The sequence below is a fragment of the Monodon monoceros genome, unplaced genomic scaffold (genome assembly GCF_005190385.1).
Source record: "Monodon monoceros isolate NGI ecotype Baffin Bay Population unplaced genomic scaffold, NGI_Narwhal_1 Super_Scaffold_18, whole genome shotgun sequence".
Taxonomy (NCBI): domain Eukaryota; kingdom Metazoa; phylum Chordata; class Mammalia; order Artiodactyla; family Monodontidae; genus Monodon; species Monodon monoceros.
Genome location: NW_021703774.1, coordinates 99,733,779 through 99,752,482, shown reverse-complemented (window position 1 = coordinate 99,752,482; position 18,704 = coordinate 99,733,779). Strand labels below are relative to the sequence as shown.

The following is an 18,704-nucleotide window of genomic DNA, read 5'->3' as shown; positions in this document are numbered from 1 at the left end:
TAATCATTCCAAAAAAGACAGTATATTGACTGCTCAGGGGAGACACTGTGGCTCAGAGTGATCTCAAATCATAACTCTGTTACTTCACTACAGATCCCAAAGGCTAGGCTTTAAATCATGATTCTTTAGTAGGAATATTAAAAGGCAAGCAAGCATGATTTCTAAGCAAAAAGAAACTTTCTATAGGGAATGTGCAAATATCACATGTTTTCTTCCCTATTGGCAAAAATATGGTTTAGCTTCTGGAAAGGGACAAATCCTTGCAGTAATTTGCTTAATAACAAAAGACATTTGTCCCAGTAATTCTACCCACTTTCCTGACACGGAGAAAATAATTTCATGCTGCAGTCAATGGATCTCAGGTTTACAAGGGAGATTTTTCCTTTTATGGAAGAATTAACAAGTCATAATAATATAATACTGTTTATAGTTTTCATCTTGTAGAGTCAACTTATTTGGAGATTTGGTTATTGTCACAGGATAAAATATAAAGTTATCAACTTTGACAATGTAAAAGTGTTGCTGGACTTCCCTGGTGGCGCAGCGGTTAAGAATCCGTCTGCCAATGCAGGTGACACAGGTTTGATCCCTGCTCCAGGAAGATCCCACGTGCTGTGCAGCAACTAAGCTTGTGCGCCACAACTACTGAGCCTGCGCTCTAGAGCCCGCGAGCCACGACTACTGAGCCCGCGCACCTAGAGCCCATGCTCCGCAACAAGAGAAGCCACCTCAATGAGAAGCCCGTGCACCACAACGAGTAGGTCCTGCTAGAGTAGGCCCTGCTCTCTGCAACTAGAGAAAACCCACACGCAGCAATGAAGACCCAACAAAGACAAAAAAAAAAAAAGTGTTGCTGACAGAAACTGGGAAAACCAGATGAAAAACAGAACATGTTCTAATGTCCCTTCTTAAAAAGGGGAGAGTAGACAGACTGACAAAAGTGGATGAAATGAGAAAGAGTTGTCATTATCTGAAGTTAGTAAGTTAAGCAACAGAAGACATAAAATTTAAAACAAACACTGGAAGAGAATGAGATGACCGTAGTGTAAGCAAGCTAAATACTCCTTAAAAGTAGAAAGTCAATAGATATATCTAAAGTTGATAAATCAAGAAACAGAGGTAAAAGTTTATTATTTAGAGCAGCAGCCCCAAATCATTTTTTATTGTACAATCCTCTCAGGGAAAATATCTTAGAGCACAAATCCCTAACATTTGTATATTTACTTATTTATACTCTATATAAAATCATGATTATATTAACTTACTAATTGTATACTGTGACTCACACAGTAATAGAAATTAAAAGTATATAAGAATAATTTTGAATAGATTTTTATTGTGGGGGGATGCTTATTATAATAATGAACTGAAAACAAAAAATCATCAGCTATTCTGACAAAAACATTTTAAGATATAAAAAGTATATGAGAATAAATACAATTTCAAATAATTTCTTCCAGTACCCAAATTCAGCATCATATGCACCTCCCAGAGTGTGTGCAGTTCCCTTTAGACATACAGCTCTAGAAGTTAGAGGTTTAGCCACCAGAAAATCCAATAAGATAAATGATTCAAAGAGGCTGCCTTTTGGGAGCAAAGCTGAGGGTAAGGAGAAATGGAAGGGGAGACTTATGATTTGCATCATAAGCTCACCTATACTATTTTACTTATTGTATATACATTTTCTTTCATATAAGTAATTAGTTAATCTGATCAACTGCATAAAACTCTATGTCTGGATTCAGTCATTCAACAAACATTTATTGAACATCTGCTTTGGGCTAGGCACAGGAGATAAAGAGCGGAAATTGACATCTTGGCTGTCAGGGAGATCATAGTCTGGGGCTCAGAAGAGAGATATGAAAATCACTGATGACAATTCAATATCATAAGTGCTGTAAGAGAAGTGTGTGCCAGATATCATGTACCCACAGGGTGGGGCACAAAAGAGGTACACGAATACCATGTGGGATGTTAGGGAGGAATTGCTGAAAGGTCACTTCCTCTCTGAGTTGAAACCTAAAGGACAAGCAGAAAACTGAGAATAAACCAGGTAAAGAGGGATGCAGGAAATGGGGGAAGGGCATTCTAGGGTAAAGAGGAAATGGTGGGGTAGACAGGTTGACATGTGAGAGAGAAGCACAGTGTGTTGGGAAACTGGAAGGTTTTCAGAATTGCTAGAGCAAACAGTGCATGAGATGGTAGTGGCAGGAATGAAACAGCAAGATAGGAAGGGACCAGAAACAAAGAGCCACGCTCAGAACTCTGCTTAGTCTACTGAAGGCAATGGTAAGCCACTGAAGGATTTCACTGGTAGGGAGGGAGATTAGATCAGATTGGCATTTTGGGAAAGACTGCTCTGGAAGTAATGTGGAGGGTGTATCTGAAAGGGGTAAATGAGGAAGGGCCTTCTGGAGGCTATTACAGTGGGCCTAATGAGACAGCAGGAGACAAACGGCCAACAGGTACATGAAAAGGTGCTCACTATCACTGATCATCAGAGAAATGCAGATCAAAATCGCAATGAGCTATCACTTCACACCTGTTAGAATGCCTATATCAAAAAGACAAGAGACAACTATGTTGGCCAGGATGTGGAGAAAAGGGAACTCTTAGGCACTATTGGTGGGAATGTAAGTTGGTTCAGCCACTATGGAAAACAGTATGGAGATTCTGCAAAGAATAAAAAATAGAACTACCATATGATCCAGCATTCCTACTTCTCGGTATATAACCAAAGGAAATGAGAACAGGATCTCAAAGAGATAGCTGCATTCCCATGGTCACTGCAGCATTATTCACAATAGCCAAGACATGGAAAGAACCTAAGAGTCCAAAGTGTCCATTGGAAGATGAATGGATAAAGAAAATGTGGCATATACATACACCATGGAACACTACTCAGCCATGAGAAAGAAGGAAATACTACCATTTGCAACAAAATAGATGGACCTTGAAGGCATTATACTAAGTGAAATAAGACAGACAGAAAGAAAAATATTACATAGTATATCATTTATATGCAGAATCTAAAAATTTTTTTAAAAGTCGAAGTCTTAGAGAGTAGAAAAATGGCTACCAGAGGCTGGGAGGTGGGAAAAATAGGGAAAGGCCAATAAAAGGCCAGTAAAACCTTACAGCTGCACAATGAATAATGTCTGAGGATCTAATGTAAAACATGGTGCCTATAGTTGATAACACTGTATTTTTTTTTAAAGATGATGCAATCAAAAGTTATTTAGGAGATGCACTAGTGGAATTACTGAGGGATTAAACATGAGGGTAAGGAAACAGGGAGAGTCTAGAAGGACTTAGGTATATTTATCTCTTGAGTAACTGGAGACTATCACTAACTGAAATAGGGAAAGAAGCAATTTGGGGGCAGGACTTCAGCTTTGGACATGTTGAATACGAAGTGCTATCTAGAGGTAGATATCAAATAAGCAACTAGATGCAAATCTGAAGTTCTGGGTGGGGAGGTTTGGGCTGGTGATACAGAGTTGAGACCCATTAGTTATTTGGGTTGTAGTGTAAGCCATGTGAAGAGATGCAATTACCCAAGGAGACTACAAAGTGAGAAGTAGAGAAGCTTGGAATCCTGAGGAAAGCAGGGGGCAAAGGAAGATGAGATTGAAAGGAAAGTGTGGAATAAAGGATAGAATAAGAATAAAGGAAGGTCAGAGGAGCAAGGAAGTAGTGAGTGAGCAAAGAAGAGTAGCTGAAATGACAACATGTGATCCTAACTAAATAGGGAAAAGAGGGAAGCCAGAGGAAGTTGGCAGATTGGAAGAAATGGGGGTGGCAAGAGCCTCAATTATAATGACAATGATGAGGATGATATGATGGTGCTGCTGGTAACAGTAAAGAGTAAGAATGTGAAAGAGACAGCAGTGTGTGCTTAGCGTGAGCTATTGCAGTTCAATATCTCAAAGTCATTACAGAATATTTTTGAATATATGTAAAAATATGTGTACTATACTGTATCATTTTGCACATCCTGAGTACTAAGCTCAGGATAAAGGACAAGACCAGGGTAATAAACAGGCTCTGCCTTCACTGGATACGAATTTAGTTCTACTGGATCAGGTGTGACTGAAAAATCTTACAAGCTGGCACATTAAAACAAAACCAAGCATTGTCTTCTTTAAGGGGTAAAGAACAACAATGTTAGTTAATTACAGTAATAAACAGAAAGAAATAGGTTACATTTTAAAGAACCTTTTCTTAGAGTTCATAAAGTGATACTTTTCCACTTTTACTTCAGTTTGTACAAGGATACAAAAGATTTAAGAATAGTATCTATTGTAAAAACAAGTATCACCACATGTGGTTGCTCAGCAGCTATTTATTTGTATTTTCCTTCCTTTAATAAGTATGCAAGATTCCTCTCATAGTAACTGCTGGAATGATAAATATAATAATAACTCTCTTATAAAATCTCTTCTTTGGCAATATCTTAAAAACCTAATAGTAATGGGGGAAAAACCAAAATATTTTAGGAAATGATTGATTTTTTTAAACTGTCAGAATTTTCAGTTGTATTCTTTCTGGGGTAGACAGAATTCTAAAGCTGTCTCCCAACATTCCCACTCCCTGGTTATTTAATCAAACACTAATCTAGATGCTGCTGTGAAGAGACTTAAACTAGAGATGTTATCTTGGATTATGCAGGTGGACCCAATGTAATCATATGAACCCTTAAAAGCAGAAGAGGAAGGAGTCAGAGAGATGAGGCAGAGAAAGGCAGTAAAAGGCAGAGGCAGAAGAGTAACGTTCGAAGGACTCCACCCACTGTTACTGGCTTTGAAGATGGAGAAAAGAAGCCATGAACCCAGAAATGGAGGCAGTCTCTAGAAGCTGAGAACAACCCCCAGCCAACAGCCGGCAAGGAAATGGAGCCTTCAGTCCTACTACAGCATGGAACTGAATTCTGAAAACAATCTGAAAGAGCCTGGAAATCAATTCATTCTCAGAGCTCCAGAAAGAAACTCAACCCTACTGATGCCTTGATTTTCAACCTTGTGAAACCTGGAGCAGATAACCAGCTGGGCCATACCGTCTTGGGACTTCTAACCTTCAGAAGTGTGAGATACGGGTACAAATAAATGTGTGTTTTCTTAAGCTGCTAAATCTATGGCAATTTGTTACAGGACCACTGGGAAACTAACAATACTTTCTTTAATCACTGACTTCAGGGCTTCCCTGTTTGCACGGTGGTTAAGAATCCGCCTGCCAATGCAAGGGACACGGGTTCGGGCCCTGGTCTGGGAAGATCCCACATGCTGTGGAGCAACTAAGCCCATGCGCCACAACTACTGAGCCTGTGCTCTAGAGCCCACGAGCCACAACTACTGTAGCCCACACGCGTAAAGCCCGTGCTCTGCAACAAGAGAAGCCACCACAATGAGAAGCCCGCGCACCGCAACGAAGAGTAGCCCGCTCACCGCAACTAGAGAAAGCCCATGCACAGCAACAAAGACCCAACTCAGCCAAAAATAAATAAATAAAATAAACAATAATAAAATTTTTTAAAAATACTGCATGGGTCTTCCCTGGTGGCGCAGTGGTTGAGAGTCCGCCTGCTGATGCAGGGGACACGGGTTCGTGCCCCGGTCTGGGAAGATCCCACATGCCGCGGAGCGGCTGGTCCCGGGAGCCATGGCCGCTGAGCCTGCGCGTCCAGAGCCTGTGCTCCACAATGGGAGAGGCCACAACAGTGAGAGGCCCACGTACCGCAAAAAAAAAAAAAAAAAAAAATACTGCATGATTCTACTTACATGAGTTATCTAAAGAAGTCAAACACATGGAAACAGAAAGTATAATAGAATGTGGTCACCAGGCTGGTGAGGAGGGGAAAATGAGGAGTTGTGCAATGGGTACAGAGTTTCAGTTCTGCAAGATGAAAAAGTTCTACAGATCTGTTGCCAAAAATGTGCATATATTAACAGTCCTGTACTGTACACTTAAAAATGGTTAAGATGGTAAACTTTATACTGTGTGTTTTGGCCACAATAAAAAACAAAACAAAAGAAAGAAAAAACATACCCACAACATCATGATCATACCTAAAAAGATAATTATTTAATTTCATTAAATAGTCATCAAAAAAATCCCCTACTATTTCTAAAGAAAAATTCATCCACTAATATTTTGGGTTTTTAAAACACGCTCATTTTACAGTATCCTGGTTTTTCTAAACTCATATACTTTCTAGATTAAAGGGTTTTAAAGGAAAATTATTCACAAAATATTTGAATGTCTAGAAATAGATATGTTAAGAATGTGAGACATTTATCTTTTCAATCAATGTAAAAAGATGGTATTTAACAGAATAGTATAGTATTGTTTTTCAAAGTAACTTTAAAAAATGAAAACATTAAGATGAAAACCTCTAAAAAAAGAAAACTTCTGTAAAGAATACAAAACAACATTAAGATGAAAAACTGAGGCACTGGGAAGATGACAATGAAGAAACCTTTTTACTATATGCTACAGCCTGAAAGTGTGTGAGGATGAAATCTGCCTGAGAATTCACCATTTCTTTTGAGTTTCTAACAGGGGTAGGAAAGCAACTTATGGTAATATCAAAAGGCTGCATTATAATTCTATGCTTGATTTTAAGACATTATGGGATACAGATGCTCCCTGTGTATTCACAAGTCTCAGAAAGCTAATCATCATTCTGCAGATTTAGTTTCAGGCAAAGGCAAAAGTGTAGCTCTGAACAGCAGGTATAATAAACCTATATTATTAAACCATGCTACTTATAGCCCTTCTCCCTTTGGAGAATAGGAAACAACTACTTGCTCTTACTATCCTTAGATTTAGAATAATCCTGTGAGCTGAAAATGAGCAAAAAGCTGTATTAGTCTTACTACCATATTTGTCAACATTGTCACTATTACCAGCTAATCTGTATCAGTAACCCTATCTGGCACTAAATCCTGCAAAATATCCACATGAAGTCATAAAGAACCAAACTATCTACAGTAGTCATATTTGAAGACTAGTACTAATGTAAGTCAAAGAGCCAGGCAAGTATCAGAAATGTTAAACAAGTGCCAACACCCAGATTAGAACATGCCATCTATCCATCCATTCATGACAGCCCTACTGAACACATATTGAAACTGTTAGTCAAGAGGATACCTTAAGAAATCTAAAACTTTTGTGATTTAAAGGACTTGAAAAACCTTCAGAAGTACCCAAGAATCTCAGACTTCAAATTCCATTAGAGTTGGGCCAGCTTTTTATATGTAACAGGGCATGCAGGCAGAATAACTGGAATGGAAAATGTGTCTAATCTAAGTATAGAGAATTAGCTTAAATTGTCTTAACTTTCATTCTTCCAGGACTTAATGACAGTGAGAAGGAAGAAGGTATTAAAAAGTAAAACCAATGAATTATAGGGCTGCTGTGTTATCAGTCCCACTCAGACTGAGTAAACACCAAACAAAGTGGATCCTAATTTGTAGAAAACATGATGCTAAAAACAGACAAATGCAGGTGTCATTCTGGGTCACCATGCAGGCCACGAGGAGTATCATCACAATGGTGTGTGGAAGAAAAACACTGCCTAAAAATGGTCCAAACTGGTTAACACCTACAGATTCTGTTCTCATCGGCAGGATTCTACTCCGTTCAATGTGCCACAACATTTAGCTAGTCCAGGAAGTACTATTTCCCAGGTAAGTTTTCAACAAAATAGCTAGGAAGGGCAGAACCGCAAGTTAGTGTGCTCTGAGAATACTGCCTGGCCGTGAGCTGCTTGTTGCTCAGGTAAATGCTTGTGGGATATCACAATCCCTCCTGGCTCACAGAGAGGCCGCAAAGGCAAACAGTGTGCCTGCACCAGTCCTCTGGATGAAGTACTCCCTGCACCAAAAAGCTGGCATTAGTGGAATCTACAAGAGTCAGAAAGAAGGACCACATGAATGGGATAAACTCAGTTTCTTTTTTTTTTTTTTTTTTTACAGCTTTATTGAGATATAATTCACAACCGTACAGTTTATTCATTTAAAGTATACAATTCAGTGGTTCTTAGTATATTCACAGAGTTGTGCAAAGCATCAATTTTAGAACACTTCCATTACCACAAAAAGAAACCTCATATCCATTTCCCCCCAACCCTCCCAGCCCTAGGCAACAACTAATCTATTTTCTGTCTTTATAGATATGCCTTTTCTGGACACTTCATATAAATGGAACCACAGAATATGTGATCTTTTGTGAGTGGCTTCTTTCATACAGTGTTTTCAAGGTTTATCCATGTTATAGCACGTATCAATTCTTCATTCTTCTTTATTGTTGAATAATATTCTACTACATGGACACACCATATCAGTTCTTTTTTCACAAGCAGTAGAATCTCTTTTGCGATATAAACAAAACTACAAAAAGTACTTAGGTCCCCACATTAGTCCATAAATGCCTATTTAAGCCATATTATAGCTGAAAACTTATCATAATTGCATAATACTACGGTTTCTAGAAACATTATCAATCATCACAGTGATATCTGGATTAAAGAAATACTGAGAACGAACTCCTTTATAATTAAGTTAATTGCTTAAATTTTTTTCCCTGTAAATTGCAGTAGGAAGAGGAACTTGCAAGCCCTAAGGCCCGAACACCTCAGGACAAAACTACTTTTTGACTCCACCCACTTGAAGATGAACAGCAAAACGGCAAGTATACAAAGCTGGTGTCTGCAACTTCCCTCTCTTCTTGCTGGGCCCTTCATCTCTTCCCCCTATCTTTGACATTCAATACTCTTCACCCCTCCTCCTAGTTCCAAAGAAAACAAGACCTTTTATATCTGTTGACTAATTACTGCCTCACTTTAAATTAAAATATTACATTTACATGAAAATGTTAATTAAACCAGACATTTTCTAAGACATTCTCCCAAAACCTGAAATGAGAATTAGTTTCCCTGGAAAGAACTTCCGGTAGGAACAAGCTGGTAAGCGGAGAGGTTTTTGTTTTGTTTTTACCAAGAGACCCTCTCAAATCATAGTAAACCCACCCCATGGCAAATTGAATTTAGTCAGTCCTCTCAGGGTAATGCATATCTAGGAGGACAGTGAGAGAAAATAAGGAACTGTTATTAATTTTGTTAGGCGTGATAATGGTATTATGTCTAAAGGTATCCTTATCTGTTAGAAATTCATACTGAGGTATTTGGACGAAATGATGTGATACCTGAAATTTGCTTCAAAATACTTTAGTTGGAAAGAGGACATGGGGGAGGGGAGATGAAACAAAATACTGATAATTGTTGAGGGTAAGTGATAAGGTACATGAGAGTTCATTATTCTTTTCTGCTTTATGTATATATAAAAATTTCCATAGTAAAATACTTTTTAAAAGAGAGAAACTGTTCTGTTCCTCTCAGGCAGTCTTTCGTTCCTTCACTTTTCCTTCGTAACACTTACTGTTGTCACTATATATTTCTTTTTTTAAGTTAATTTTTTTAAATTTATTTATTTTATTTATTTATTTTTGGCTGTGTTGGATCTTCGTTGCTGCACGTGGGCTTTCTCTAGTTGCAGTGAGTGGGGGCTACTCTTTGTTGAGGTGCGCAGGCTTCTCATTGCGGTGGCTTCTCTTGTGTGGAGCACGGGCTCTAGGCGTGCGGGCTTCAGTAGTTTGGCACACGGGCTCACTAGTTGTGGTTTGCGGGCTCTAGAGCGCTGGCTCAGTAGTTGTGGCGCACGGGCTTAGTTGCTCCGCAGCATGTGGGATCTTCCTGGACCAGGGCTCAAACCCGTGTCCCCAGCATTGGCAGGCAGATTCTTAACCACTGCGCCAACAGGGAAGCCCTAAATTAATTTTTATTGGAGTCTAGTTGCTTTACAATGTTGTGTTAGCTTCTACTGCACAGCAAAATGAACCAGCCATACATATACATATATCCCCTCCCTTTTGGATTTCCCTCCCATTTAGGACACCACAGTGCGTTAAGTAGAGTTCCCTGTGCTATACAGTATGTTCCACTCAGTTGTCTATTTTATACATAGTATCAGTGGTGTATATATGTCATCCCTGTCTCCCAATTCCTCCCACCACCCCCCTTTCCCCCTTGGTATCCAGACATTTGTTCTCTACATCTGTGTCTCTATTTCTGCTTTGCAAATAAGGTCATCTATACCATTTTTCTAGATTCCACGTATATGTGTTAAAATACGATATTTTTCTCTTTCTGGCTTACTTCACTTTGTATGACACTCTCTAGGCCCAGCCACATCTCTACAAATGACCCAATTTCGTTCCTTTTTATGGCTGAGTAATACTCCAGTGTATCTATGTACCACATCTTCTTTATCCACTCCTCTGTTGATGGGCATTTAGGTTGTTTCCATGTCCTGGCTATTGTAAATAGTGCTGCTATGAACATTGGGGTGCATGTGTCTTTTTGAATTATGGTTTTCTCTGGGTATATGCCCAGTAGTGGAATTTCTGGGTCATATGGTAGTTCTATAATTAGTTTTTTAAGGAACTTTCATACTGTTCTCCATAGTGACTGTATCAATTTACATTCCCACAAACACTGAAAGTGGGTTCCCTTTTCTCCACACCCCCTCCAGCATTTATTGTTTGTGCATTTTTTGATGATGGCCATTCTGACCGGTGTGAGGTGATACCTCATGTCACTATATATTTCTAAGATTATTTTATTAATGTTTGTCTCCCTGACTAGACTTTAAGCTGCATGAGAACCACAAAGGTGTTCTGTTTAGCTCCTTTAGAATCTCTACCACCTCACAGTTCCTGGCATGTGAGAGGCATCCAACAAATATTTATTAAGTAAATAATGGAGTCAATAAAATTAAGTCATATCATGCCCCCAGATAAATAAATACTCAATAAATAAAAAGGGGGATGGTAGAAAGTCAGGGACCTTTGGTTGAAGGAATTTAACATATTTACCTATATGTATTTACCATTTAAGTTCATATGCTTTTCTGTTAAAAAATGTAGTAAAGGTGTCACAAAATAGATTTAACTTCCTCTAGATAATCCTCACTACGTTCATGTGATTACTCAGCTAAGAACTACACTCTCCACTTCATGATGTGGAAACTATAGAGCTGAAAAGTTGTGAAATTTTTTCAAGGGCATAATGAACCAGATGTACAAATGAACAAAACTCAGCTCTGTCCTAATGCCTCAAGCCTCATGCTGTTCCCAAAGGAACATGATTTTATTCTCAAGAAAAAGAAAACAATAAAAATATAAAAATAAGAGTACTATATATGTTAATTCAACTTTCAGTGGCTGAGAAACTGAATAGCTAGCTGTATAACAGTCTTAGATTAAAATATTTTATTTTAGCTTCACCTAAAACAATTTCAAGGTTGAAGCACCTAATGGTAGAGGAAGTATTAAAAACATAAGGTGAGGCATTTAGGCAATAGAGAACAGAAGGCATGACACGAGTAACCTGAAGGCCTTTTTTTTAAAGCTGGTTAAATTGAAACAGTATGGTGAGGGACAACTAACAAGAAAATTCATAAAGAAATTCATAAAGAGAATAAATACTAATACCAAGACAATGTTTAAAACACCAGCGTACCCGGTTCCCAAGTTTTAAATTTATTTATCTCAAATATAATACTATAATCAATAAAGATTTCTACTTAATCATTATTTTATATAGAAATAGCCTACTAAAATACCACTATGCCCCCAAGTTCTTTTGAAATACTTAAAACCTGCATTTACCTTAATTTGGTAATAGATAATGATGCACACATTCAGGAAGGCAGAAACACCAAATGTTTCCCATTAACAGAAGCATAACTATTTGTAAAACTAATCTTAACTCAGCCAATCTGAAAGCTCTTGTACTATGGTGCCAAAAAAGTCACAACCACACCTGTGGAGAACAGTGAGAACCAAATGAGTCACAGTCTAAAAGTCTGCCACGAAATCGAATAAATAAATAAATAAATAGTTTTAGTTAAGAAAAAACATTTAAAATATCTCAATAAACTTATTTTGAGTACAGAGTCTGGAAAGATTTTTTTTTTTTCTCTTACATAAAGGGTTACAAAGAGGTATCTGGCCTGGGTTGAATTCTAGACTGGGTTGCTCTACTGTTACTCAAGGCACAGTTACTACCGGTGGAGCTGCTACAAAGACTCAGAACGTTCCGTTTTACTCCTGTACTCTTCATATCATGGGCTGTCAATCATGCTTCCAACTTGCAGTACATCACTCATTGCAGAGTAATGATTCACACATGCTATTTCCAAACAAAAATGTAAGATTTACTTGCCCCATGACGCTTTCTTCTCAACTTTTAAAATAATTGATAAAAGCACCAGCTGAGCATGAATTCCCATCCTAAAATAATCTATCAATATCTTTAAGCCTTTTAAGGTAAGCGGTAAAGGAATACTGTCCTCTGAATGCAGACAACACTGCAGACCCACGCGAGGCATTGATTTGTAGTTGTTTTTCCACTGGGGTGATGGATTTGCGCTCAGCTACTCACGGTGTCTACTAGGTCCCCCTGGTGACCAACAGTACATGAAGACAGTAGCAGGGTTCGAAGACAGACTGGCAGCGGAACAGAGGGTGGAACGGGAAATCATGAAAAATTAACACGCCAACAGTACACATGACATGACTGAAAATTACGTTTGCATTGTTGGGGTATCTGAGATCGGCCAAGACACTGTCCCCTTCCTTTTAAAACGCAAACATCCATCCGCCTCGCTTGGGCTTCGGAGCCCTACCTCCCATTTAAATCACGGGTGTGACGGAGAGACCGAACCAAGGGGTTCAGCCCGAGGCACATGCCGCTTCTCCAGGGTTTGGGAAAAACACTGACGTGACAAATTACCATAATTTTCTAAAATATGGAGGAATGACACACCACCTTTCCTACCACCTACTGAAGACTCAGGACAGAGTCGAGAACAGCCGCCCTAAGGGGCCCACCACGGAGGGGGGAGGAGAGCACCGGCCCAGGGAGAAGACGGCGGCACGTCCCGAGCCCAGACTGCGGAGCCCCGAACGCGAGGGGCGTAGGGTCGCACCCGGGTCACGTCCCGGAGCTCTCGGGATGAGAGGGGCGCGAGGGCGAGCCCGGGGCGGCCGACATGCGGGGGGCGGCGGGACAGCGGCTGGGGCTGCGGCGCCCGGGCGGCGGGGGAGGGCGCGCCGCCAGGTGCCGGACGGCAGGGGGCAGCGGGGTTCGGGCGGGCGCCGGACCCAGGGAGGGAGGAGGGAGGCGGGCGAGTCCCGCGCAGAGAGAGGGCGCGCGGCGGGCTCGCCGCCGGCCTACCTGGAGGTAACAGGGTTTCCTTAGCCAGGCCCCCGGACAGAGACTCCTCGCCATGGTAATCACACATCGCCCCGCCGCGCCGCAGTCAGAGGCGGACCCGAGCGCTGGCGACCCGGTTCCCCGCCTTCCCCCGCCCCCAGCTCGGCCGGGCCCGCCCACTCCTCCGCCCCCGCGGCGGCGCGCGCCGCGCTTCCCCCGGCAGTGCTGCGGTGACTGCAGGCGGCTGCCTGAGGCCCGGCCTCCTGCTCTGCTCGCCGGGCTGCCGGGGCTGTCAGAGCTGCCGCCGTCTCCGGCATAAAGGGGAGTCGCGCCTCGCCTCGGCCGACACAAATCCAACTGCGCCTCGCGCTTAAAGGGGAGGCGTGCGGAGGAGGGGTGGGGCGCCGCGGAAGATGGGGTGTCGCACGCTCGGCGCCAGGAGGGGCTGGTTGAGCCGGGTGAGGGCTTGCGCCCCGCGGACGGGAGATCCCGGCGCTCAGACGTCGCCGACCTGAGTGCCTGTTCCGGGCTTCCCGCTCCCAACGCTGCGCGTCCCCACCCCGCCCGGAGGGTCTGACGCTCCCTTTGGACTCTGCTCCTTCAGGCCGGACGTGTCTGGGCGGGTTGCGTGGAAATTCAAGGGAAGCTTGGGGCTCCTTCCCGGGGGACCGGCTTTTTCTCCTTGGAGCACGGTGGTCCGTTTGGCCGCGGGAGGCGCCGGCGGGCGCATCCCCTGAGCGAACGCAGACGGGTCTCTCCTCTGCTGAAGTCAACGTGCCCGCCAAATACAGTCCTCTAACGGCCTTCAACTTTTTTCCTGAGTACTTTTTAGAAAGTCTGACCTTTTAGGTCTGTATTGTTTTCAGACAGCTTCAGAGTTTTCCTGGCCCCACCCAGGAACCCTGAGTCAAAAGAAAAAAGAAAAATATTACTGAATTAAATACAGTACTGAAGACAGGAGACCTGGGACGTGGCATAGCTACTCAGTTAAGGCTACATAACACAGGGTGTGGTGTCTTTCTTTTGACAGTGAAGTCCAAATAAGGGAAAAAACAGCCACCCTAGCGGGAAAACAGCTGTTGATCCTAGCAACTTGTAATGGAGGAAGATATGTTTTTGCTTCTTTTTACCCGGTATACCACCTTTTCACGTGACGCCAACAAAGTTTAGGTGGCCACTTAGAACTCATTTGGGCCTGTTGCTCTGACAAAAGGTTTCCCCAGAAGCAAACATTTACTTACTATTACTGTGGTTTTTACCTAAGCTTTGTTCTAGTGCTTTCCGTTTATGAAGAGATGCTTTCTTGTCCGCCCCCTCCCCCAGTCCAAGTACAGACACAGGTTTAAAACCTGTGTGGTATTTTATTACCACGTATAAAACTCAGAGGAAAACATAGGAAGACCACTCTTTGACATAAACCACAGCAAGATTTTTTTGATCCACCTCCTAGAGTAATAGAAATGAAAACAAAAATAAATGGGACTTAATGAAACTTAAAAGCTTTTGCACAGCAAAGAAAACCATAAAGAAGATGAAAAGACAACCCTCATATTAGGAGAAAATATTTGCAAACGAATCAATGGACAAAGGATTAATCTCCAAAATATATAAACAGCTCATGCAGCTCAATATTCAAAAAACAACCCAATCCAAAACTGAGCAGAAGACCTACATAGACATTTCTCCAAAGAAGACATACAGATGGCCAAGAAGAACATGAAAAGCTGCTCAGCATCACTAATTATTAGAGAAACGCAAATCAAAACTACAATGAGGTATCACCTCACACCAGTTAGAATGGGTATCATCAGAAAATCTACAAACAACAAATGCTGGAGAGGGTGTGGAGAAAAGGGAGCCCTCTTGCACTGTTGGTGGGAATGTAAATTGATACAGCCACTATGGAGAACAGTATGGAGGTTCCTTAAAAAACTACAAATAGAATTACCATATGACCCAGCAATCCCACTAGTGGGCATATACCCAGAGAAAACCATAATTCAGAAAGACACATGCACCCCAGTGGTCACTGCAGCACTTTAGAATAGCCAGGTCATGGAAGCAGCCTAAATGCCCATCGACAGATGAATGGTTAAAGACGATGTGGTACATATATACAGTGGAATATTACTCAGCCATAAAAAGGAACAAAATTGGGTCATTTGTAGAGACGTGGATGGACCTAGAGACTCATACAGAGTGAAGTAGGTCAGAAAGAGAAAAACAAATATCGTCTATTAGTGCATATATGTGGAATCTAGACAAATGGTACAGATGAACCAGTCTGCAAGGCAGATATAGAGACATAGATGTAGAGAACAAACGTATGGACACCAAGGGGGGAAAGCGGCAGGGGTGGGTGCTGGTGGTGTGATGAATTGGGCGATTGGGATTGACGTGTATACACTGATGTGTATAAAATAAGTAACTAATAAGAACCTGCTGTATAAAAAATAAAAATTAAATTAAATTTTAAAAAACCCTGTGTGGTATTTTATTGCTGGCAAATAAACCCGTTTTTCATTGATTTTCAGTTTGGGTTAAGAGACTAAGGTAATTTCTAAGTATGATAAGTATTGGTTTAATTCGTTCTTTCATTCATTCAATAAATAAATATTAATTGAGCACCCAGACATTGTTCTAGTTGATTGGTTATATACTTGAGCAAAATACAAAAACCCCAGGGCTTGTGGATATTACATAAGTATAAGTAATAAATAACAAGTAATAAATGTAATAAACAAGAAAATCAAATAGGATAATAAAGCTGATAGGTGATATGTAAAAAAGAAAACAAACCAATGGAGATGAGGAAGACTAAAGGTAGAGTTGCTTTGGGGAGAAAGATCAGGAATTCAGTTTTGGACTTTGTTACATTTGAGATATCTATTAGAAATTCGAGTGGAGACCTTGAGTAAGCAGTTGTACATATGAGTCCAGGGTTAAGAAGGGTGGTCCAAGCTAGGGATATATGAGAGTTAGCCGCATTTTTTTTAAAGATGAGAGTTATGTTTTATTCGGTCCCGTTACTGAGGACTGCAGCCCAGGAGACAGATAGCTCTGAGGAACTGTACCAAAGAGGTAAGGGAGGAGCCCAGATATATAGGCGTTTTTGCCAGTTCAGTAGTATGATCTAAAAGTCATCAGAAACTTATATTTGTCAAAAAGTAGAGAGGTGTCAGAATTTAAATGATATTTAAAGCCACAAAACTAGACAAGATCACCAAGGGAGTGAGTATAAATAGAAGAGAAGCAAGGAGGAAACCTTGCAACTTCAAGGCAGGAGAGTGGATGAGCCAGCAAAGGAGGCTGAGAAGGAACAGCCAGTGAAGTAGGTGAGCCAAGAGTGAGGTGCCTGGAAGCCAAGTGAATATAATGTTATCAAGAAGGTGTGAGTGCTCAGTATGTGAGTGAGGACTGAGAATTGACTATTGGATTTGGTGCCATGGAGCCACTGGTAATATTTCAGTGGAGCAAAAGGGGAAAAACGATTGGAATGGGTTTAAGAAAAAAATGGGAGGAGAGGAATTGGAGATAGCTAATATTATAGGCAATTCTTTTGAGAAGTTTTCCTGCAAAGGGGAGCCCCAAAATGGTGATGGGGAGCCCACTACCACAGTAACTGGTGGTGGAAGTGGAGCCAAAAGTGGGTTGGCAAAAAAATTGGGAGAAATATTTGTTTTTGATGAGAATGATCTAGAAGATAAGGAAAATTTTACGAAGGGGCAAGAAGAGAGAATTGCTGGAGCAGTGTCCTTGAGAAGGAAAGAGTTTAGAATCTAGCACACAAATGAAAGGATTATCTATAGACAGGAGCACAGTCTGTTCATCTATGGAAACTGGCAGGCAGGTGGTAGAAGTGGCGGTGGGAATCTGTGGAAGTTCTCTTCTGACTGTTTCAGTTTTCTCAGAGACATAGGAAGTCAGGTCATCAGCGGGGAGGAGATTCAGAAGAGCAAGGGAAGGTGAAGAGAGAAGCGAAGGTGTGGAATAGTCATCCAGGAGAATGGAAAGGTGAATAGACTAGGAAAAAAATATCATATGCTTGCTGAATGTCATTAAGGGCCCACTTGAGTTCATGGTCATAAATTTAAGTGGGATAAGTCAGTGTGCTTGTGCTTTTTTTCCTCCAGCAATAATTGACTGCCAGGATGCAGGCTCAGAGTCGGCTTAGAATTCTATGTAATCAGGTTTTACCAAGGAAATAAGAGCAAGGAGAGAGGACCAAGGAAGTCAAGGATGTAAGTAAGGGAGTGATTATGATTCACTGTGGAGTTTAAAATGAGGGAAGAGTAGATACGGAGAGATTAAGGACAGAAAAAGGTGGTAAGATCAGTGAATTGCCAGTCCTTGTGGGGTTGAGGGACTGTAGGAGTCAGAGAACAAGGGGGAATGATCTGAAAAGATAGGTATAACATGAAGGGTCTAGCTCCATTTTTGATACTCAATGACAGCTATCAAGCCCCACCACTTCTCTTTTCTCTGTGCCCGACATCTGGGAAAACTGATAAGAAAGCCCAGGTGCTTGCTCCTTTGGTGTCAGTGGGAAGTTCAAACTATGCAAGACCCAGTCCATGTGAAGGACCATTCACCCTGGCCCCATCCACTCCCAACCACCATAAACCCTAAGAAAGTCTCCTTTCTCTGCTCCCTCAAGCCATATTCAGATCAGTTTGGAGCCTGCCCTGCTCTCCCCAGAAAGCTTCTTTATGTATGCAGCAAACTTTTTCATACTCTGAAAAAGTTGGTACATGTGTAGCATCATCAATCTTGACATCCAAAACAAAATTTAAGTAGAGGAATCTTTCTCACTTCTGCAGAGTGACCACAACAATGTGGTAGTTAGAATGGGATGCATGAAATTAAGATTATGAAGAAGTGATGAAGTCTAGGGTGGAATCTGAAAATGGCAGTGAATGGCTGAGGAGTGTGGAATACAGTGTCACTAGAAGAGAGTCAAAGAGAGAGTATCATGAGGATTATCTATGTATATATTAAAAACAACAAGATTTAGGACAAGGGAGATGCTGGATAGGATGCCAGTAGTCAAAAGCTAAAATCCTTGAGAAATAAGGCAGAGTGATCTATGAGCGAGTTAGGGGACTACCACAATGAGGAGAGTGATAACATAAGAGGACATGAGTTAAAAAAACAAATACTGGGTAGGGGGAAGAATTAGATAGGAGGTGGGGAGAATAACCTGAGAGAAACAATGAAGAGCAAAGAGGATCCCTCTCCCACCTCCAAGTCCAGTGGTACAAGGGCTCTGGGAAGGCTGCAGGGACAACAGCATCCACCAGGGGTGAACCAGCTTTGCTTTAGAACAGGAAGGTGAAGGAAATATTCAGAGAAGAGACTGAGGATACAAAGGTTTTTGATGAAGATGGACTGTGAATTCCAGAGGACACAGTGGAAGAGTCTCAGAAAT

General features: G+C 41.3%; 1 protein-coding gene across 1 annotated transcript in view; it reads right to left on the bottom strand.

Moving 5' to 3' along the window:
- The window catches only part of DIPK1A (divergent protein kinase domain 1A), a 122,965-nt gene extending 109,536 nt beyond the window's left edge, over positions 1–13,429 (bottom strand). The window contains exon 1 of the mRNA XM_029230644.1: positions 13,298–13,429. Within this exon, the coding sequence (XP_029086477.1) occupies positions 13,298–13,351 (54 nt within the window). The 5' untranslated portion in view covers positions 13,352–13,429. The remainder of the gene's footprint in view (positions 1–13,297) is intronic.
- Between the last annotated feature and the right edge of the window lie 5,275 nt (positions 13,430–18,704).